General features: G+C 44.8%; 1 protein-coding gene and 1 long non-coding RNA gene across 7 annotated transcripts in view; one reads left to right on the plus strand and one right to left on the minus strand.

Annotated features, from left to right (window-relative positions):
* LOC125710077 (E3 ubiquitin-protein ligase Midline-1-like) overlaps window positions 1-23,406 on the minus strand; it is a 43,498-nt gene that overhangs the window by 15,157 nt on the left and 4,935 nt on the right. For 2 of the 6 annotated variants that reach the window (XR_007382911.1, XM_048979281.1), the window contains exon 2: window positions 7,674-8,886. Coding sequence is in view for 5 of the 6 variants with exons in the window: in XM_048979281.1 (XP_048835238.1) it covers window positions 7,674-8,336 (663 nt within the window). In the remaining variant the exon portion in view is untranslated. Of the gene's footprint in view, window positions 1-7,673; window positions 8,887-18,392; window positions 18,411-23,406 lie in introns of those variants that run through there. The other 4 variants (XM_048979285.1, XM_048979282.1, XM_048979283.1 and 1 more) reach the window with 3 other exon arrangements.
* On the plus strand, window positions 22,071-23,345 carry LOC125710079 (uncharacterized). Its single transcript, XR_007382912.1, has 3 exons — window positions 22,071-22,328; window positions 22,648-22,908; window positions 23,054-23,345. It is a non-coding gene; the product is annotated as an uncharacterized LOC125710079 (long non-coding RNA).

Here is a 23,406-nt window from a genome sequence, read left to right on the forward strand (position 1 = left end):
TAGTATCAGTGGCACTCCGACAGTGCAAATTGCAGTAAAGTGACATGGTATGTCCGTGGTGACTATCAGCATCTAACGGGATGAAAGCAGGCGGAGGAAAGCGCACGGCAGAGAAGCATCCGGCACAGCTGGCATGAGCTTAATTGGGTTTGTAAGGGCCTCTGGGCCCAGGACCAAGGTGAAAATCCCTTTTCGGCAGTGAAAGGCTGCTAAGGGGCGAGGCAGTGGGAAGCCTCTCTATGGCAGGCTTTGCGAATCAACCATTCAACATGCTGCAAAACATCAACCAATGGAATCACCCATTTTCGCAAGCAAACAGATTTCTGCAAGAAATGGGGGGAAATGTTACTCTGCATTTATGCTCTTGAAAAATATATATTCTGCCTTGTGTGATTTATGTGCCTGTGCATTCCACGTTAAGATACATATCCCAGAAGCCTGAATTTTATTTAGACGTTGGTGTAAAACACCTGGCTGAGTGACACATGACAAGAAATCCTTAAGGCACTGAGAGACTAGCAACTGTGGATCTACATACTCAGGAGCTCACACACCCACACACACACACACACACACACACACATACACACACACACCATAAAATGCTGCACATTGATAACAGCAGCAGTACAGGCTGCCAATTAACATGTGAAGACTCACAATGAGCAATATCCATTCTAGATATTTCAAAGCACCTAGATTTGAAGAGAGGGTGCTCTCTGCTTTGGTCTTACCACTCGTTTTGTGTGTCAGGCCCTCTGATCACGCCTGTCACACCTTCTCCTTACAGCCTGCGGAGATCTCCAGGCAGCTGCCAGTTACACAAAGCTGGAGGAGCAACTCAGACCCCGTTATAACTGAGATGAGGAGTAGAATCTACAAGCAGCATTTTTAATGCAGTGAAAAATTAAGAAAAAACTGCTCTACCAGTAAAAAGCATATACACTATTAAATGTTCATTGACATGCTGTATATGTGGGTCTTATTATTCTGGAGCAAACTATAAAAAAGGCAAGAATGAACTATCCATTTACTGCTGTATATACAAATAGGGCGTGTGTGTGCCTGTATGTATATATACAGTAATAATGACGTATGTCTCAGTATCAAGCACATAAAGAACATCAAGCAAACTGCTCATGTCATTTTTTAAAACAGAGCATCTGTTTACACAAATGAATTTAAAATGCTGATTGTATCCTTGCAGCTAGATACGTGATTATGGCTTTTTTATGCAGAAAAAGCTTTATGCATTAATTATTTTTTAATTGAAAATATGATAATAAATGTAGGCTGCATTCTCGACCTGAGAAGCCAGGTTGGTACCTTTAATTTCCCTGGAGCATAATGATACGGTTGCAGAAAATTACTACAGTGTGTAGCAGTACTGCTCACTGCAGTACTGCTCACTGCAATGGGAGTACTGTTTTACTGCTTTTCTCTAGGCATTGTGCTGATACTGGTGCTTTTTTATACTTAGAGAGGGAAGTCATAAACTTTCCAACTCTCTGTCTCGCACACACACAAATGCAGAGAAATGTCATGACTCACGCAGCCCAGCAGGGACAGCTGGCATGACATGTGTGCACTGTTACTGTCACAGACACTGTAAACCTGGACGTCTTTCCTGCTAAATAACCTGTGCATTTTACAAGAAAACTATCAAGTAAAGCTGATGGCCTGCTTAGAGTAAGAATCCTGATTCCCAAGTTTTGGCTCCGGAATTCCGGAATCGCCCCCCCGAGTATCTCAAGCTGGGAACCGCGTTGTCACTCAAGGCGTTACCAGCCATGAGTATGACAGAAGAACCAGCCATCACATGGACAAATAATTAGTTCAGCCCCCACTAAACTGATAGCCACGCTTAGCGAGCATCTGCTGTAAGGTCTCGTCGAGAGGGAGATGTATGTTCTTGAGGAATTCTCCTGGGTTCAGCCATGCATATCCTCGGCCCCCACCTGATTATGGAGGCCTAGAGACCTCATCCTGTAGGCCAGCTCTCAGGACTAGGGGACGTCCCCCGAAGTTAAAGCCGCCCAGTCATCACTCCCCAGGTGTGGCATTCAGTAGGGCAGGGGTACGGTAAACTACGATTCATTACTCACACTGATTAATGCGCAGTCATTCCTATCAGCATCATTTTCCTTGGTTTTTAAAATGTAAGCAGCAGTCTGTTGACTGTTTCTATGGTAACTTAAGGGACTTGCTTCCAGTGAGCAGCCTGACAAACATTCTACCCTTAAAGTTTATTGAAATTATTTTCTTCTGAAAAATTAACTGTGACAAGCATGTAGTGTTGGAACCCTGTTGTTGCCATGGTAAAAGCACAATAGGCCTAACTCACTTCGAGGTGTGCGGTTAAATGAAAACAATCACCTTGGTTATAAGTCCTTGTCTTCGCGGCGGGCCGTACCCAGGGTGGCCATGTGCTCCATGTCACTATTTCCCCGGTGTTTCCTTGGGTGACAGTTCTTATTTATTCTTAATGCCCTACCTGCCTTTGTTTTGGGCCCTCATGGTCCCTATTCGCTTATACTGCCTTTTTATTTCAGTTTAGCCTGGTGTCTGACAGCCGCTCTTTGGACCGTCCATCTTTCCCTGTGGTCCATCCTGACAATTCCAGCGGTTTTTATCAGTCCCGTTCTGTTTACTTTCTGTTTACAGTCCCGTTCTGTGATATTGCAGCTTTATTACTTATGGAATATATGTACACTTTATCAGCGAATACATTTCAAGGAAGTCAACTTTCCTAACCCATATGGCAAATGTTAAATTCATGAAAAGGGGGAAAAGACTGAAAATAGATTCAAATTTTATAATTTCCAGAAACCACTAATAATATCCATATCTTCCAGAGTTACAAAGTGGTTTTCGTATGAAATGGCATATTAGTAAATATCACTAGTAAATTATCTCCTTTAAAGTGCTACAGTTTGCGGCAGAGCATTGAAATTAAACAGAGATGGCTGGTAAGATTATACAGAAACATTTCTAATGATTATTACTGCGGGGATGTACAACAGCAGCTGAGCAACCAAAAGTTAGAAGAGGTTCATTTATGACGCGGAAAGGAAGCAGCCTGTGTCTGGATGTCAGCCGCTCCTCCTTTCCTCTCTTATACAAATTTCAAACGACGTGCAAAAAGATTCTTGAGAAAAAGCAAATACAGGTGAAATTTTTATGTAAAACAAACAGAACTGCTTCTGTCGTAATACACAAGAACAGGAGATTTATATGAATGCATAAAGTCAGGCGAACAAAAGATTTAAGACAGCAGAAATCTGTGATGTGGCTCCATAATTTAAAATATAAAAAATGTCATGGCATATTTCCAAGCTTTATGATAGTCATGTAACTGCATGACATTCATGGGTCATAACTTAGTAGCCATATAGTCTACATGTATTATCATTAAATGTTATACAGTGTAATTCCGGCATTTTTAAATTGAAATACATATTTGTCTGTGTGTTTCCTAATAAGTTTTGGAAGATCAGGGCAGAGGAACTGGATAGCAGGGTATATTCAAGCAAACAGCGTACCCCCCCCCCCCCCCTAAGAAAAAACAAACAAAATGCAAAGAAAAAGGCAAACCTGAAAACCTGAGAATTTACGCAAGTGCTGCACACACTAAACCCCGGAGTGTCACACGTCCTGCAGCTCCTCCCACGATCCACTGATCTCACTTAAAACCATTGTGGGTTGACTCAGCTGGTCCTTTGAAATCCCAGCAAAGCCAGTTAGTCCAGCCAGGGCCAGCTGGGATTCGGGCAGTCAGCCACCCATGTGCACAGGGCTGATGATCGACTCCTGTGGAGTTTTTAATCACACTTCCTACTAAATAAACATGGGCAAAAATGTAGCTGATATAAAACCACATGCTATCAACAAATGTACAGTATTCATGTTCTTTGAAGGGTTACAATGTAGCTTCCAAGCTTCCAAAATTGTGATGTTTGTTGGAGTTTATGGTTAAATCTCAGGCAGTCAGTTGAGGACTAATCTAAAGAATGTATCCAAATGGATAATTGCTACTTTTGGTTCCTAAAATCTCCTCTGCTGACCATTTCCCCTGGCTTCCATAGTCTTACCCAAATAGGGTAATGACATGCCGCCACTTGGCAGGACAAAAAACTCATGGCACACTCTGTACCCGGGCAGAGTTAAAAATATGAAATGGAGCATGTTAAGGGCTGTTCATTTTGCATGCCGACTCTTCTTCTGAGAGTGGCCTGTATCTCCATGTCATTTCATTAATTTTACAGAAATTCCATAAAATTCTAAAAGTTTCACTTCATAAGTAAAATGATGGGTTTAACCAAAGTATCAGACATGTCTTTCAGAATAAATTGCAGCTCAGGAGATGTCTGATTTACAAATTAGAACAAACTAAGTGAATGTTTAGTGAACTGAAGTCATTACATTCATATTCATATTAAGGCAAATGCACTAATACTAAAACTGGAACAAAACAGCAAGGATACGCATGGCCTCCTCTGCAAGAGTGACATGCAAATTCATTAAGTGCAGCATATTTTGGGGAAAGTATGTGGCTGAGCTGGTAACAACTCTCGGAAGTCGTGATTGGAAAGGTCACGAGTTTGAATGGCATGGCCAGTAGACTGATGCAAGTTTTGGGCCCTTAAGCGAGGCCCTTAAGCCCCAGATCCAGGGTGCGACACACTGGCTCAGCCTTCGCTGTCACCCCAAAAGCTTGTGCTCTCCTGTATATGAGTCTGTCTGTCTCGTGGAGAGCAGGATGGGGAAGCTGAAAACGCAGTTTTCCCAATGGGGATGAATGCAATGTTACCATTCTATTCCAATAACAGAATAATTAAGACACATGATAATAAAATTGAATAAAAAACATGAAAATGGATAATAAGCAACATGCTCTGCCAATTTTTAAGCAGATGAAGTTAAAAAATGTTTGTTGTGTGGATAACAAAAAAGGAAAGAGCAGACAATGGACAAATCTTACACACACACACTCTGTCCCATGGACCTGCAGGTGTCACAAAATAACACATTTGTTTTTTTATAGACAAGCTGTTAAACATACTGATGGTGTATTAAATCGAGAATGACAGTGGTGTAGTAAATTTAGTCTTTTCCAGGACTGAGCTTAGCCTTCAGGACAACATTTTTGTGAATCTAACATCTTATTATGCCTAATAAACTCTGATCCGAGGTAAACAGGGCTGAAAAACAGGGCATCTTATAAGCACAAGATTACCAAAGGTGAGAGTCCAGCTGAATGCAGAGCGAAGCCTCTTGCACTCTCATTAGTATCCATATGTTCTGCTGTCAGCCAAAGCATAGATGGGCCACTGAGGATGGAGTACTGGCCCGAGTCCACATGGTTGCTGGACCAAATATCTCACACACTCATCCCTCTTTGCTTCTCACACACTATAAGCAGAGAAGGTCTTTCAGCCAGTCACTGTGATCCTACTAATATCACTCAGAAAGCCATCTAAAGCCTTTCAGCTGGGAGGGTGAGACGTCCAGAGCTCTTCTCTGTAACTATGACAACACCAGTAAGTCAGTAGGTAAGACCTCACACAGGACCTGGAAGGTCATATTTCAGTATCTAAACCGACACATTTGCCTTCCTGCGGTATACATTAAGATGCTATTTAAAGGAAAAAAAATCCAGTTAAGTAGAAACTTAGGAATCAATTAAATTATAGATTCAATATAGATTCAATTATTCTAGTAAAAGCTGTAGATTTTTTCATTAGGAAAACGATATCAGAAAACAAACCCTGTGAGTGTTAGTGAACAGGAGGACTTCAGACCAAACGAGAGAAGTCAGACATGAGTTCAAATAAGGAGACGGAGACGTTCTTTAGTGAAGAGCAGCATGTTTTCGATATTACGTTCATATTCCTTGCTGAAATGCGTGTGAAATATTCACAGTGAACAATAAAAAACTTGTCTTGTCTCTGAGTTTTTCCCTAAGGTCAGCACCATTGCTCTAGTGATTTAAAAAAAAAAAAAAAGCATTTTTTCGTCAAAAACTTTTTTTATTATTAAAAAAAAAAAAAAAAAAAAATTATTATTTCCTTAAAATTCAAAAGCGGGCATTTCTGTATTCATGTATCTGAAATTGAAATGTAAATTAAGTGAGAGGACTAATTGGAAATGCACCTTTACTGCATTTACTACGGAAGCCAATAAGTAAGATTTACAATAAATATTAAAGTGACACAGTTACCTGTATGTACAGCGAATAAACCCTAACCTTAACCATAACATTTACGTTAAATATTAATGACACAGTTCTGTGCAGCTGATATCCATCGATGTTCCCCTGCAGATTATGTGTAATTCTCTAAACTCTGCACGGCTGTTCATGTTAGACTTGTGATCTTCTAAAAAAAAATCAATTCAGAGATTTAGGCTTGGTTTAAAAAACATAAAGCTTAATCGTTCAGCTGCACCTCGAATGACAGGGCACTTGTAAAAGCTGCGGAATGTGCAGATTCACTCCTGAGTCAGATCAGCCCTGGATAAGGTAGGGGATTCTCTGCTCGCTTCGGTCTTCACGGGGCTTCTCGTCACGACACACACCCAGAGTCGTGGATGTTGTTTGCTTTGACGGGGCTTTGTTCGTGGTTAAAGTGAATCAAATTCTTGACCTTTTTTCCCCATCGCCCTCACTGACTACATTCAAAGCTCATAGAAAGCTCAATTAATTACAAGCGATTATGGGAGTGCGCTTAGTGCCGCTTAGTATGAAAGCGGCAGCCCCAAGAGTCATTAACTGCTAATCAACGAGGCACGTAAGGCTGATAATTGGAGCCATATACTAATACTTTACATAAGTGTAAAGTATTTCACGGCATATTTACTACGCTGACACCGTAACTGTGCTCGATAAGCCGACCCAAATGTCAGCCCGCGAAATGCAAAGTGCAACTTTTAGAAAGAAATTCTGCAGAACCGTGCGGTAGATATTATGATTATGCATGTTTATGCTTTTTAAATCTGACTAGCTTTCCAGTCCTTTTCCAAAGAACAACATTTTAGTCTTATTATACTGTATATTCTCTATGATCTTACCTACCGATTAATGCAGCCTTTGTAAGTAGTAATAATACTTACTATACTATTATTATTATTATTTCAGTACCTCTCAAACATCTGGACGCACCTGCTCTTAATGTTTGTGATTATTTTAGCTGTTATTCACCTTATAGTAAAAGGCCTTGAGGCAATAGAGTAATATTACAACGACTAAGAGAAGTGTTTAACATCTAAAAATGTTCTCAGATTTTAAAAGTGACCTTTTTGCTTTGATAACAGCATTGCAGACTCTTGGCATAATTCCCTCCAGCTTCTCCGACAGTCCTGCAGGAGTTTACCCAAGTTCTGGGCACACGTTGGCTGCCTCGCTCTTACTCTTTAGTCCAGCTCATCCCAAACCTGCTCTCTAGAGTTTAGGTCAGGGGACAGTGTTGGCCAGGCCATCTGTCACAGTAGCATTATACTACATACCCTCAAGATAGCTTATGGTCATAATCTTGATGAAAAACAAATAATTTTCAGTAGGTGCATCCAGACTTTTCACTGGTACCATACATCATTTTAACGGTTTTGCACATCCAGATTCTTCCCTTACAGTCAATCACATGACCAGGGGACAGTAATCGCTGCAATCACTGTACCTTCAGCTTCTCGTATCGCTCGCTGAGTGCTGCCACCTGGTGGTCGCGGTGCCGCCCCACCAGCTTGCACAGGGCGCAGATGAGCTGCTCATCGGTGACACAGTACATGTTCACCTTCTCATCCCCGTGCTCGAGGCACAGGAGGCCACGCAGGTGCGAGTCGGGCAGGGGCTCGATCAGCCGGTGGCTGGTGAACGGCTTCTTGTTGGGATGCGTAGCCTTCAGGCACTCTTCGCAGTAGGACACCTCGCAGGTGACGCAGGTCTTGACAGCATCCTGCGGTGGGTCCTGCTCGCAGAACTGGCACTGCACTGTTTCACCGGGCGACGTCATGGTGGTGTCCTCGAAGGTGCGCTCACGTCGCGTCTCGCTGGGGGAATTGGGCCCACTTACGGAGGCCTTCTGGAAGCGGTCGATGATGTTCTGCAGGGTGACGTTGCGTTTCAGTCCCTCGAGGCCCTTCTGGTTGAGGGTGATGACATACCGGCAGGTGGGGCACTGGAAGGCGTGGACGGACTCCACGGGCTCACTGGAGGTGCAGTGGGAGGCCAGGATGCGATGGGCACAGCTGAAACACAGGCTGTGAGCGCAGGGCAGCAGCAGAGGGTCCTCAAAGAGCTCCAGGCAGATTGGGCAGGTCAGCTCTGACTCCAACGTTTCCATCTTCAGGCGGAAGACAGCGACTTCATCAGCGAAATGCAGGGCAGCTGGTCAGCTATCTGAGAACACAGATCAAACGCAATCAACGCAATCAGACAGGAGATCCCACAGAGTGGGTACGTCATGGGGGCTGATTTACCTGAATGGCGTTCAGTAAGATGGCCAGATTTAAATAAATATAAGCTTATATGTCTCAGAGTAGAAAATAAAATACAAGTGTAGTGTATGTTCAGACTTCCTGCAAACAACTTGTTGTCAAACTGATTAAAATGAATACTGAAGTTTCAGTGTTAAATATATAATTTACTGCTGGTTTCTGACATGCAGCCTCAGTCACAAAGATGATAATGGGGAAGAACTATGAGAAAAGTATGTTTTTTCTAGAAGGTTTGACATTGTTTTGAAGTAGCAGCTTAGTGACAGCTTGGTCATGTTCAGGGAAGGCGCTTGCTGAGTCATGAGTCATGGCATTTATTCTCTTCATAGACTGTGGATGAACATCTAGCATGTGCTGTATGGTAGGCCAGTAATGTCGAGCCCACAAAGTCTCCTTCTGTGGAAACAGAACACAAGAAGGCAGAAAAAAAAGTGAAGATGAGCAGAGAGGCCTGACACACCTCTGCCAGCTCCCAATGTTAGGGGCGATGGGAGGATTGTTCAGGCAGCTAGACAAATCCGCAGGTCAATGCTTCACAGTGGCCAGACATCGCAGCCACACTCTGGGCCCGTACGCTTCACCGGTACATCGAGTCCTCACACCAGGCCCGCACACTGCGCTTGCAAGCCACGCCCACATACCAGGCCCGCACACTGCACTTGCAAGCCACGCCCACATACCAGGCCCGCACACTGTGCTTGCAAGCCACATCCACATACCGGACCGCACACTGCGCTTCCAAGCCACATCCACATACCAGGCCCACACACTGCGCTTGCAAGCCACGCCCACATACCAGGCCCGCACACTGTGCTTGCAAGCCACGCCCACATACCGGACCGCACACTGTGCTTGCAAGCCACACCCACATACCGCGGCCACACACTGTGTCTGCACACTGCGCTGGCACATCAGGCCCACACGCTGTGCTGGCACACTCCAGCAGCACACCAGGCCTGCACACAACGCCGGCACATTGGGCCCACACTCCAAGCCCACACACTGCACTGGCACGCTGCGCCCACACGCTGGGCCCACACGCTGCGTCTGCACACCCCACCCATTGGTTTAGCTCAAGCCACACCCTCCACACTGCTATGCGTCAGCACTGGGCCAAAAGACAAACCAGCTCAGCCTCAACCCAGAGCGCAGAGGGGCCCTTGAAGCTTGGAAGATACAAGTGGACGCAGCAGCTTGGGTGATGCCTGCCCAGTCCGGGACGCGGCTCCACACCTGCGAGTTTGTTAGCACCTGAACACTGCAGATGACTTTAGGATGGGTAATTCACTTTTGTTTTCCTGATTTCCTGAACAGACGTGAGAATCCAGCTGGTAAACCAAGCTTGATAGTAACAAATGAAGCAGGGAAAAGCTAATTCTGCAGTCACTGCCCAATTTCACCGTTTGCTTATTTTACAGCAGCAGAGCTCAGTGCGACTATCAGACGTAATCAGTTAGGAGCGCTTTGGGATTACTGAATATTAATTATCCTTGTCCCTAGGCAAGTGTTTTTTTTAAATGCACTTCAACTACAACATGCTACAAAAGGAAGGCTGTACCTTTTAAAGCAAGCTGACTCTCCCAGGGGGTCATTTTAGGGTTAGGGTTAGGGTTAGATCTGTGTGTAACAGCAGCCACAAAAATAGCAGAAATGCAGCATAAATTTCACAGTACAAAATCTTATTAGAATTTCTTTGTCACCCCAACTGTGATACAGAAGACATACAGCCATAAATATATACCATCTCCACTTACTCTGCCTTGTGAGACATGTTTGACTGCTACGGGGCAGCAGAATCTCCCCCAGGGGCTTGAAATGACATCATTTACACACTCATGCACACTGTATGTTACATGTATAATACTCACACTATAACTCAATAAAATAATAAGCAAACGCATCTTTAGAAAATTATCACTGAGGGAATTAATTTTTTAATTCTACGCAGGTTAATTTTCAGTATCAAAATCAAACTTCTGCGTTTTTACAAAATTTTTATATTTTGCAATCTTATTTTTCTTTTTTTATCTTTTGTAATATGAGCGATTAACGATTGTAAGCAGACACGAAGATGTTTAGTATATTGCCAAAAGTGTACTGCCAAAAGAAAGCGTACCTAGGTGAAAAGCCAAAGCGACATACATGCAATGTGCTCTGTCTGGCAGCCTCTCTCTACCCAGCCACGCATTCTGCCGCAGGTAAGACTCCTTGGACATACTGACGTTAACAGCACCGCCAAACACGGAACGGAACCAAGCCTGCCTCTGAAACACGATACAACCGCAGCCTTAAAAAAAGTCGCTAACTCAGAGGATAAGGATAAACGAAGACAAAATAAACTGATAATAATGGATGCATGGACAAAAACCCACGCTTTAATTGCTATTTAGTTGGAAGAACAGATACAGATCAGGATTGCAGTGTTGCAGTGTTATGAATATTCACGGCAGACATTTCTACTCTCTTTCCCAGAGTTTCTGTATCAACTGGCGTTCTGAAGATCCCTTTGATTTCTGAAGTGATAAGCAGACACTAATCTCCTGCTTTATTTTGGGAAGCTGAACATTTAATTAGCATGAAAATGTAATTAAGGCATTTAATTACTGTCCATAATTAAGGCCCATCATCCATTCTCCAAAAAAAAAGAACGTTGTTCAACAAGAAATTTTTGTCACTTAATCTTTTATCCTATTATACAACTGAAAGTGCATAAAAACAACATAACAAGGAACATTCACGGAATAGAACACTGAATTTATGTCTGAATTTCTCTAAATGTATCAGCTGATAACACCAGATAAAACGATTTATTACTTATTTATAACAAAAAAAATAAATAAATCCTAGGGCAAGTTTTATAAACAGAAGCCTTTAACCCTTAACATAATCACACAACAAGCAACAACTATAACACTCCGCAGGAAGGTTGCACATTAGACATACGACAGGTTGTTACACAACATTAGAGCACGTCAGGATTACACATATTACATGGGTAAGTGTACACGCGATACTCTGGAGCACTGCCTGTCCACTCTCCTCCTACCTGCCCACTCTCTGCCTTCCTGCTCACTGTCCACCCACCCACTCTCCTTCCGCCTATCTAATCTCCATTCACCCACTCTCCGCCTCCCTGTCCACTCTTCGCCTGGCTGCTCTCTGCCTCCCTGCCCACTCTCCACCCACCCACTCTCCACCTGCCTGTCCACTCTCCTCCTGCCTGTCCACTCTCCACCCACCCACTCTCCACCTGCCTGCCCACTCTCCACCCACCCACTCTCCACCTGCCTGTCCACTCTCCTCCTGCCTGTCCACTCTCCACCCACCCACTCTCCACCTACCTGTCCACTCTCCTCCTGCCTGTCCACTCTCCACCCACCCACTCTCCACCTGCCTGTCCACTCTCCACACACCCACTCTCCACCTGCCTGTTCACTCTCCTTCCGCCTGTCCAATCTCCACTCACCCACTCTCTGCCTCCCTGTCCACTCTTCGCCTGCCTGCTCTTTGCCTCCCTGCCCACTCTCCACCCACCCACTCTCCACCTGCCTGTCCACTCTCCTCCTGCCTGTCCACTCTCCACCCACCCACTCTCCATCTGCCTGTCCACTTTCCACCCATCCACTCTCCGCCTGCCTGTCCACTCTCCTCCTGCCTGTCCACTCTCCACCCACCCACTCTCCACCTGCCTGTCCACTTTCCACCCATCCACTCTCCGCCTGCCTGTCCACTCTCCACCCACCCACTCTCCACCTGCCTGCCCACTCTCCGCCTGCCTGTCCACTCTCCGCCTGCCTGTCCACTTTCTACCCATCCACTCTCCGCCTGCCTGCTCTTCAGTCTCTTTACTTTATGGGGTTAATTTTCCTGTCTATTTACATTTGCATTTGTCATAATGTCTCTCTCTCTCCTTGCTCTGAAGAGACACACTAAAAGGATTCAGCTTATGCTTCTGTAAACATTACAGCTTATAAGTGTCTGGCCTTCTGAATGAAATGCTTCCACTGTGTACCACAGCAGGAATGCGAGGTGTTTAGCAGAGAGGAGATCTGTGTTTATCACTGTGCCCATAGAGTCTAGAAATTCCCAAGAAACCCAGCTAGTGCGATTTCATCACCAAGCAAATACTCTTCACTCAACAGCTGTCAGAATCTGACATTTTTATTTTCATTTTAACAATAAAGTTAATTTTTTATGAGTTCCCATGTCTATAGAGATATGCATCCTGTAATGGCGCAAGAATGACCTGCAGGTGTTATACAATGTTTAGACAAAAGACAATGGTATTTTAGGGCAACCCACCTGCCTGAACTGGGACTACTGGGACATGCCTTGGGCTATGGTTCTCACGCAAGTGCCTGATTGCTAAGCTGCTGATGCAGAACGTTCAGGCCCAGGGAGCTTAGCTGGAACCACCTTGTGCAACCAAGCAACTCAAGGTGAAAAATTAGGTGGAGAGATGAGATCATGGGCTGCAGGGGGAATTTTCACATTTAAACGGGGACATTTACTCACTATTTTCCAGAACTATTTTGCTGCACTCAACTGAGAATCACAGTCTTTTCCTGGAAGGTCAAAACATAAGCAGCATCTGAAGGAAAGGCCAGATATGAGAGGAGATTAATGATGTAATGAATGCGGAGCTGTACTAGAATGTACTGCCAAGGGTCGTTTTCCTTTTTCTAAATGACAGCGGAATCGTAAAAGGCTGCAGCCCAGCTTCACACAAAGAACCAGCAGGACCATAAGCACTTTCAGCTGGACTCTCTACATATCACGTTCCATGATGGATTAAACAGTTCCATCATACAGTTGACCATGGTGTTACATAAGCATGTTTTGGACACCACAATGTTATAAATCTTCCTCTGCAGGACAGCATTTTTTCATAGAATAGTCACTTAAGTGAGCACTAAATGTCCATGTATCGTGCTGTTTGTCTCTTTCAGCAGATTTTTCACATGGTTCCCAAAGAGATATTTTATGCTGACATGAAACCTCACATCTTAGTATTAATACTCAGTATCTTTAGCTACCGGTATAATTGGTGAATTAAAAAATCATTTCTTTCAAGCCAGGCAAAGGACTACAATATATTTAGTTTATTTAAAATGTGTGGTTCATATTGTCTTTCCTTGTATGGTTTTCTATTGTATTTTATGTCTTTATTTGGATGCTGTGCTGTGAGGAGATTAACCTCCTCCTTAATACTCCTTCAGGCATGATTCTAATTGCATTACCCCCATCTTACAGTTAAGGCCCCAGACTGGTGCCTGGATGTTCTGTATTCTTGCTGGATGTCTGGTTTCTCCTCATTTGCCTTTGCTCTTGCTCAGAATCACCAGGAGGGACCAAGCAGTAAAATGTCAAAATTAACCAAGAACATTGACTATGGCTATTCGACACTAAGAGAGTGCTGCGATTTCTGTTTTGGCTCCAGACCTTCATGATAATAATGGCTGCCCTTTGCGGACAGCTTGCTCTACAAAGAGCAAGTTGAGGGATGCGTAAAGGCAATTTCCCCACAGGGTTCAATAAAAGTATCTATAAGAACGTCAACAGACAGCAAGGTTTGGAGAATACCTAGGTCTGTCACAATTGTTACATTATCGCCGGATCGCGATTATTTTTTGCATAGACGTTAGAATCGTCTCCATTCATCTATATAAAATTAGCTGGATGAGAGAGAACCAGCATATTTCTATCACTTTTTCCACATCATTTTGTATCATATAATGTTTGAATAGTGCTCATTTAATGACATCATTTCCTTGCTCTTCTAAACCGACGAATACCACCTGCTCTATTTGTACCTCGCACATCTGCGCAGCATTACACTTTATGGCATATTTTACGATGCTGCCCGATTTGTACCACTTAATTTGAGAGGAGTCCAGCTGCAGATGCCTGTAGAGTGGAGATCCACCGGAAATAAGTCACTCCACAGGAAACACGTGATCTCAACTCTGCGTTACAGCGAATAAACCCTAACCTTAACCCTAACCCTAACCGGAGCTCCACTTTACGTCCTTAAAGATCACGTGTTTCCTGTGCAGGTGACGTATTCGGGTGGAGCTCCACTTTACGTCCTTAAAGATCACGTGTTTAATGTGCAGTGACGTATTCGGGTGGAGCTCCACTTTACGTCCTTAAAGATCACGTGTTTCCTGTGCAGGTGCCGTATTCGGGTGGAGCTCCACTCTACAGGCGTCTGCAGCTGGACCCTCTTGCTTCGTTTCACATTTTCATGATCCAGCCTGATTCTCTTAGTGTTCCTTTTCTCTTCTTCTCGTTCATTTTCCAGGCTGCTCGTGCGCAATCTCCACCAGCGCAAAATATCAGCAAGATATTCCGATTTAACATTCTTTGTGTTCGCCGTTTAATACAAATTCTGCACAGCACAGACACTTGTGTCTGAGTGCGTGTTTATGCGTTTCATTACGGTGGGATGACTACATATGTCCCTGATGACAGCCACTATTTTGCTGCAACAAAGTCAGTATTTATGCCAATAGGAAAAAGAACTAGAGCAACGTATGTTATTTTGTCCATTTCTTCCTGATTCCACTGTTGTGGAGTGATATAAACGTGCAGATAACTGGTACGCAAGAACCCATTCGCAGTAAAGCGATAACCCTGGCAATTTCTTGTTGCAGTAGCACAAATATTATTGTATGTGCATTCGCGCTAAGACAAGAAATTACTCTGCATTATTGCATTTAATCCCAGGAAGTTATCCGGCTTAGTTTTCTGTGAATGTAGATAATATTATTAGCAGTAAAATGACCGGATGAGCGGATTTGGTGGGGTAAATCGTACGTGGTAAATTCGGGCGGGTGGTATAGACCAGGAAAGGACACCACCAACTGTATCTTAAGGCGTTTAACTTCTTATTTATTGTTCATATTATATATTTATTAGGTCATATCAGACCTCTACAATTTTTGTTTAAAAAGCTTAAAAGCTAAATACAATTTTTATTTATATGTTTCAATATCCTTCATAAGGTGTATATGTAATATTAAACAATAATAAGGCTAAGTTTAGGCTGATAGTGTTATAAAATGAACAGAAAAAGACAATTAAATCGTTAGTCGCAATTATTTGCATAGCATTTAATTGTCAACTAAAATTTCATGATCGTGGCAGTAATAGTACCAACTGAAGGTGTCCTGAGGCTATTTTATCCGACTGCAATAGGACTCTAAAGAGAGGTGTTCTGGGATGATTCCTATAGGGCCCTAATGAAGGTGCCCCAGGGCGATTCCTATAGGGTTCCATTGAAGGTGCCCCAAGGTGATTCCTATACGACTCAAATGAAGGTGCCCCAGGGCGATTCCTATAGAGCTCCAGTGAAGGAGTGACTTATTTGACTCTCCCTGCCGGACCCTGGAGGATGGGCTCCCCCTTTGAGTCTGGTCCCTCCCAAGGTTTCTTCCTTCTTGGGAGTTTTTCTTTGCCACTGTCGCCTTTGGCTTGCTCACTGGGGGCTTTGGGTGCAGATGCTGTAAAGCGCTTTGAGACAATGTAATGTTGTGATAATGCGCTATACAAAAATAAATTTGCTTGTTGTTGTTTGTTGAAGGTGCCCCAGGGCGATTCCTATATGACTCTAATGAAGGTGCCCCAGGGCGATTCCTATATGACTCTAATGAAGGTGCCCCAGGGCGATTCCTATATGACTCTAATGAAGGTGCCCCAAGGTGATTCCTATACGATTCTAATGAAGGTGCCCCAAGGTGATTCCTATACGACTCTAATGAAGGTGCCCCAAGATGATTCCTATATGACTCTAATGAAGGTGCCCCAAGGTGATTCCTATACGACTCTAATGAAGGTGCCCCAAGATGATTCCTATACGACTCTAATGAAGGTGCCCCAAGGTGATTCCTATAGGGTTACAGTGAAGGTGCCCCAAGGTGATTCCTATATGACTCTAATGAAGGTGCCCCAGGGTGATTCCTATATTGCTCTAATGAAGGTGCCCCTGGGCGATTCCTATATGACTCTAATGAAGGTGCCCCAGGGCGATTCCTATATGACTCTAATGAAGGTGCCCCAGGGCGATTCCTATAGGGTTACAGTGAAGGTGCCCCAAAGTTGATTCCTATACAACTCTAATGAAGGTACCCCAGGGCGATTCCTATATGACTCTAATGAAGGTGCCCCAGGGCGATTCCTATAGGGTTACAGTGAAGGTGCCCCAAGATGATTCCTATACGACTCTAATGAAGGTGCCCCAAGGTGATTCCTATAGGGTTACAGTGAAGGTGCCCCAAGGTGATTCCTATATGACTCTAATGAAGGTGCCCCTGGGCTATTCCTATATGACTCTAATGAAGGTGCCCCAGGGCGATTCCTATATGACTCTAATGAAGGTGCCCCAGGGCGATTCCTATAGGGTTACAGTGAAGGTGCCCCAGGGTGATTCCTATATTGCTCTAATGAAGGTGCCCCTGGGCGATTCCTATATGACTCTAATGAAGGTGCCCCAGGGCGATTCCTATATGACTCTAATGAAGGTGCCCCTGGGCGATTCCTATATGACTCTAATGAAGGTGCCCCAAGGTGATTCCTATACAACTCTAATGAAGGTGCCCCAGGGCGATTCCTATATTGCTCTAATGAAGGTGCCCCTGGGCGATTCCTATATGACTCTAATGAAGGTGCCCCAAGGTGATTCCTATATGACTCTAATGAAGGTGCCCCAGGGCGATCCCTATATTGCTCTAATGAAGGTGCCCCAGGGCGATTCCTATAGGGTTACAGTGAAGGTGCCCCAAGGTGATTCCTATATGACTCTAATGAAGGTGCCCCAAGGTGATTCCTATATGACTCTAATGAAGGTGCCCCAGGGCGATCCCTATATTGCTCTAATGAAGGTGCCCCAGGGCGATTCCTATAGGGTTACAGTGAAGGTGCCCCAAGGTGATTCCTATATGACTCTAATGAAGGTGCCCCAGGGCGATCCCTATATTGCTCTAATGAAGGTGCCCCAGGGCGATTCCTATATTGCTCTAATGAAGGTGCCCCAAGATGATTCCTATACGACTCTAATGAAGGTGCCCCAGGGCGATTCCTATATTGCTCTAATGAAGGTGCCCCAGGGTGATTCCTATAGGGCTCCAGTGAAGGTGCCCCAGGGCGATTCCTATAGGGTTACAGTGAAGGTGCCCCAAAGTTGATTCCTATACAGCTCTAATGAAGGTGCCCCAGGGCGATTCCTATATTGCTCTAATGAAGGTGCCCCTGGGCGATTCCTATATGACTCTAATGAAGGTGCCCCAGGGCGATTCTTATAGGGCACACTGAGCAAGGCCACTTCTTAGCAACATGATCTGGGACTACTGGGACATCACCTGCACTGCTGATAATTTCATCATAAACCTTTCAATAATACTCAGAAAAACAAGGAACACATAGTTCCAGCATTTGTTTTTCTTCTGTGAATTTAACTTACATATCACACATAAACTGAAAATACTAGGTTAAGGCACGAATCTTCCTCGGAATTAATACAGCTATTCACGACTGTGCACAACAATCACAGGAGCCATCTGTCCGGGCTGGCAGACCAATTTAAAGTGAGCATTTTAGGAAAAGATGGCATGTCCCCTACCAACAGAACATTAAAAAGTCATTGCAGGCCTACAGACAAATTCACAGCATCCTCTTACCGGTGACCTAGCATCAGCTCCCAAATGAAGCAACATGCTGTGCATTTACAGCCGACAGAAAGTAAAAGGCCACTGAAGACACAGAGCACCTCTGCTCTCATACTCAGGCTGCAAGTTTGAAACTACTTGCCCCTTCCATATTACATCAATGCCTAATACCCCAATTATGGGCTACAAAAGAGCTCGCCTAATATGGTGATGATCTCATGCAAAGAAAATGTTTACCTCATTTTTAGTATTGTGCCTTAGTCTTCAGTCACTTCAGTTCATATCACTTATAAGTAACAACCTTTATTATCATTTCTGACAATGGCATTGAGAAGTATCATTTACAGCTTAAAATAGATTTTTACTTCACTTGGAATGAAAACAAAACTTTCCTTAAGCAGATGTCGCCGTTTCCTTGGGAAATGTTCCCTTCAGAAAAGGGGGAATTCTGTTTCACAGGACACATGGCGTGTGACAGCAAAGCAACAGCAATATGCCGAGGCACTGATGATGAAACCGGACCTTTACAAAATGGACAGTAAACTGCCCGCAGAGAGGCTTGACATAACCCAAGCTGCCATCATTCAGAGAGCGATTCCTAAAATAGGTCAGGAGTGTCGACATGTCGAGTATAATAAGAACACAGAAATACTGTTTACTCTGAGGGTATGCAGGAGGACACGTTCAGTTCAGTTCTGTTCTTCCAGGCTGCCCTCAACACAGCTGTTCCACTTTAGAAAAAAGACCCACATAACACGACATAAATGTAAGTCATGTGAAATGGAATTAATAATATTTTCTTTCTTTTCCTCTTTGGTGAACACTGAAATTAATTGAAATCAGGTTTATATATGACTGGCTATACTGTCAACATAAAGCGTATTGTGCAGAAATCAAAATTTTATTTTTCTTATATAAGGACAATTATTTTGAAAATAAATCTTTAAAAGAATAATGCATCTTTTTTTTCTTCTCCAAAAAACTGAAAGTGTTGGGGATTCAGATTTTTTATATAGTATGTTATGAAATTGCACAATATGTTCTTTCACATGAAACCCCTCAAGGGTCACTTTCTGTTTGACTTCCCAGGTCATTTGCTAGAAGCGGTGAAGCATTAAAAGGTAAAAAAGCTTTTTATAAGTAAAAAAGTTCATACTACTGTTGTATAATACATTGGGATTCCACACAAAACATGACCTTCGATAAGAAATATGACCAGTAAAAAAGGCCCTGCTACTAAATACTGAACATCTTATGTGAGCTTAAATAACCTTCACCTTGCATTACAGTGGCTGATCTAAAAGATTTGGTGCGATTGTTGGATACACAGAAGAAATCCAGCCAGTGACAGGTCACAAAGAATTGATTCATCTCTCTTTTAAAACATAAAAGCATCTTTTTAGCACCAAAAGTCATGCTTGTTTATTTCTTCTGCAGTTATACAAAATAACAAAAATGCCTCATATTTATGTGCGTGTGGTTGTGTGTCAGTAAATTAGCTATAGATAGCTGTCTATCGATTAATTTTATTTTGATTTTACCACATACTTGCTTTTCTTGGCCCATTTATAAAGTATTTCTTGAGAGAGAAAATTTCCCCCTTAATAGTATTGCCCAATGTTTACCCTGGATCACATCTTTAAAGTCTATAGCATTTCCCCATTTGACAATGGTGCAATACATTGCATAGGAATCTCCGTGGATGAAAGAGATCCATATCTGCTCCATTAAAAGCTACGCTAGATCTTTCCACTGTCGTAGGGCAGGTGCCTAACTCATTTATAAGTAATCCTGATTTATTGCACCTGTGACCAATCAGAATCCTTTCATGGTCAATTCCGCCCAACATGCACAATTTTAGTGAGCACACCATCCTAATGCAATTTACTGCTCATCTGCAGCTAATCTCCTCATCTACACACAGATCCCTTAGAGGCTTGTAGATGGACGCCAATCCTCACCTTAATTATTAAAAATTTGTTTCAACTACACCCCAAAATACAAATAAGAAAAGCAGTACATAGGTGAAAATGTGCAAATTCCACTGTGGGCGAACATTTAAAAAACAAAAAAGAAATAAATCAACACACAAGTAAGTCATTACATCTCACTTTACTATCAACAAAAGAAAAAGAAATTCAATTGCTTGGTAAAGTGCTTGGTTGAGTCATGGATTTATTAGAAAGGCAAATGCCAGAGAGGCACTGTGGGTTTATTGTGTTATCGAGCGCAGAGCAAGGATCACTTTCAGGATAACATTTCCTGTTTCCCAGCTGAAAACCATGCTTATCTGCACAGGCCTGCAGCAGCCTGTGTTTCTGTGCCTGATCACCTACGAATCGGTCCCATACACTTTTGCAATCCCCATGTCATCCTTCCATGACATCTCAGCTTCTGTATCTGAGCAAATGTCCATGAGCATGACACAGACAAGTTACCTCAAACCCCTGACCTCTGAACATTACAGACAAGGAAGCCGTACTATAATTGAGCCCCATCAGCAAGAAGATTCCCAGCATTCAGAGGAACCAGCTAGTTGTCTGACCTGTTCTACTTCCCCTTGTTCCCCTTTGTTCTCTGTGACCTGCACACTATTCCATTGTTCTTATTATCTAGATCAAAGCCAGCTAACATCAGTTAAATAGCAATTACACTGCACAATACTCCCTGCTTACCTGGCATGCTTTCTGAGATAATCTATGTTCCTCCCTCTCCCTCAGTCTGACAATCGCACATTCACTCCCAGTTTTCTTTCCAAGTTTCTCTAGATTATATACAAACATTATCCAGTAATGTCTCAGTCTGCTGTTTAAATTCTCAGATTGCGCTTCTGAATTCCGCTGAGAGTTTGTCTTCACATTGTGCTCCCTGATCACTTATTCCTTCCATTAGTCTACTGTCCATTGCTATTATGGTTAAAAGTCTCTTTACCCGCATTTCTGATGAAACATTCTCCTGCCTTACTACTTCTTTCCTTAGAGACTTTCTCATTATCCTCCCTCTCAGAGCAGCGCTCATCACCAGCTTCAGACAAATGGCCTCAGCTTTAGTATGATCTGTATAATTAGCATAGCTGTACCACATATGTTTCATGTGAAACACAAGCCCCTGTGCAGTTTATTACCATTAAAAGCACACATTTGTGTGGGCCCCTGAGCTTTGGGGCCCCCTGTTGGCTGCAAAAACTCACTACACTAGTGAGGGTGGGAGGGTCTGAACTGATTGGGGCCCCAGAAACAACTAAGTTGCCCTTAGACACTGAATACGTCCACTTGGAGGAAGGTGAGGTGGAAAAGCAGGCTGGCATGGGCATCAACTGTAAACCATGGGATGTCATTGGTATTTGGGAACTGAGTGGATTGCTGGCCATGAATGGTGCTCAATTCTGGCTGTAGCCACCGAGCAGACGGGTAGGCGAGGTGAAGGAGGCTGCAGACAGGTAGGCGAGGTGAAGGAGGCTGCAGAAGGGTAGGCGAGGTCAAGGAAGCTGGAGACGGGTAGGCGCGTTCAAGAAAGCTGCAGACGGGTAGGCGAGGTCAAGGAAGCTGCAGACAGGTAGGCGAGGTCAAGGAAGCTGCAGAGGGGTAGGCGAAGTCAAGGAAGCTGCAGACGGGTAGGCGAGGTGAAGGAGGCTGCAGAAGGGTAGGCGAGGTCAAGGAAGCTGGAGACGGGTAGGCGAGGTCAAGGAAGCTGGAGAAGGGTAGGCGAGGTCAAGGAAGCTGGAGACGGGTAGGCGAGGTCAAGGAAGCTGCAGACAGGTAGGCGAGGTCAAGGAAGCTGCAGACGGGTAGGCGAAGTCAAGGAAGCTGCAGACGGGTACGCGAGGTGAAGGAGGCTGCAGATGGGTAGGCGAGGTCAAGGAAGCTGCAGACGGGTAGGCGAGGTGAAGGAGGCTGCAGATGGGTAGGCGAGGTGAAGGAGGCTGCATACGGGTAGGCGAGGTCAAGGAAGCTGGAGATGGGTAGGCGAGGTGAAGGAGGCTGCAGACGGGTAGGCGAGGTCAAGGAAGCTGCAGACGGGTAGGCGAGGTCAAGGAAGCTGGAGATGGGTAGGCGAGGTGAAGGAGGCTGCATACGGGTAGGCGAGGTCAAGGAAGCTGGAGATGGGTAGGCGAGGTGAAGGAGGCTGCAGACGGGTAGGCAAGATCAAGGAAGCTGGAGACGGGTAGGCGAGGTCAAGGAAGCTGCAGACGGGTAGGCGAGGTCAAGGAAGCTGCAGACGGGTAGGCGAGGTCAAGGAAGCTGGAGAAGGGTAGGCGAGGTCAAGGAAGCTGGAGAAGGGTAGGCGAGGTGAAGGAGGCTGCAGACGGGTAGGCGAGGTCAAGGAAGCTGGAGAAGGGTAGGCGAGGTGAAGGAGGCTGCAGACGGGTAGGCAAGATCAAGGAAGCTGGAGACGGGTAGGCGAGGTCAAGGAAGCTGCAGACGGGTAGGCGAGGTGAAGGAGGCTGCAGACGGGTAGGCAAGATCAAGGAAGCTGCAGACGGGTAGGCGAGGTCAAGGAAGCTGCAGACGGGTAGGCGAGGTGAAGGAGGCTGCAGACGGGTAGGCAAGATCAAGGAAGCTGGAGACGGGTAGGCGAGGTCAAGGAAGCTGCAGACGGGTAGGCGAGGTCAAGGAAGCTGGAGATGGGTAGGCGAGGTGAAGGAGGCTGCAGACGGGTAGGCAAGATCAAGGAAGCTGGAGATGGGTAGGCGAGGTGAAGGAGGCTGCAGACGGGTAGGCAAGATCAAGGAAGCTGGAGACGGGTAGGCGAGGTCAAGGAAGCTGGAGACGGGTAGGCGAGGTCAAGGAAGCTGCAGACGGGTAGGCGAGGTCAAGGAAGCTGGAGAAGGGTAGGCGAGGTCAAGGAAGCTGGAGAAGGGTAGGCAAGATCAAGGAAGCTGGAGACGGGTAGGCGAGGTCAAGGAAGCTGCAGACGGGTAGGCGAGGTCAAGGAAGCTGGAGATGGGTAGGCGAGGTGAAGGAGGCTGCAGACGGGTAGGCAAGATCAAGGAAGCTGGAGACGGGTAGGCGAGGTCAAGGAAGCTGCAGACGGGTAGGCGAGGTCAAGGAAGCTGCAGACGGGTAGGCGAGGTCAAGGAAGCTGGAGAAGGGTAGGCGAGGTCAAGGAAGCTGGAGAAGGGTAGGCGAGGTGAAGGAGGCTGCAGACGGGTAGGCGAGGTCAAGGAAGCTGGAGAAGGGTAGGCGAGGTGAAGGAGGCTGCAGACGGGTAGGCGAGGTCAAGGAAGCTGGAGAAGGGTCGGCGAGGTCAA

This window comes from Brienomyrus brachyistius, chromosome 16, assembly GCF_023856365.1.
Source record: "Brienomyrus brachyistius isolate T26 chromosome 16, BBRACH_0.4, whole genome shotgun sequence".
Taxonomy (NCBI): domain Eukaryota; kingdom Metazoa; phylum Chordata; class Actinopteri; order Osteoglossiformes; family Mormyridae; genus Brienomyrus; species Brienomyrus brachyistius.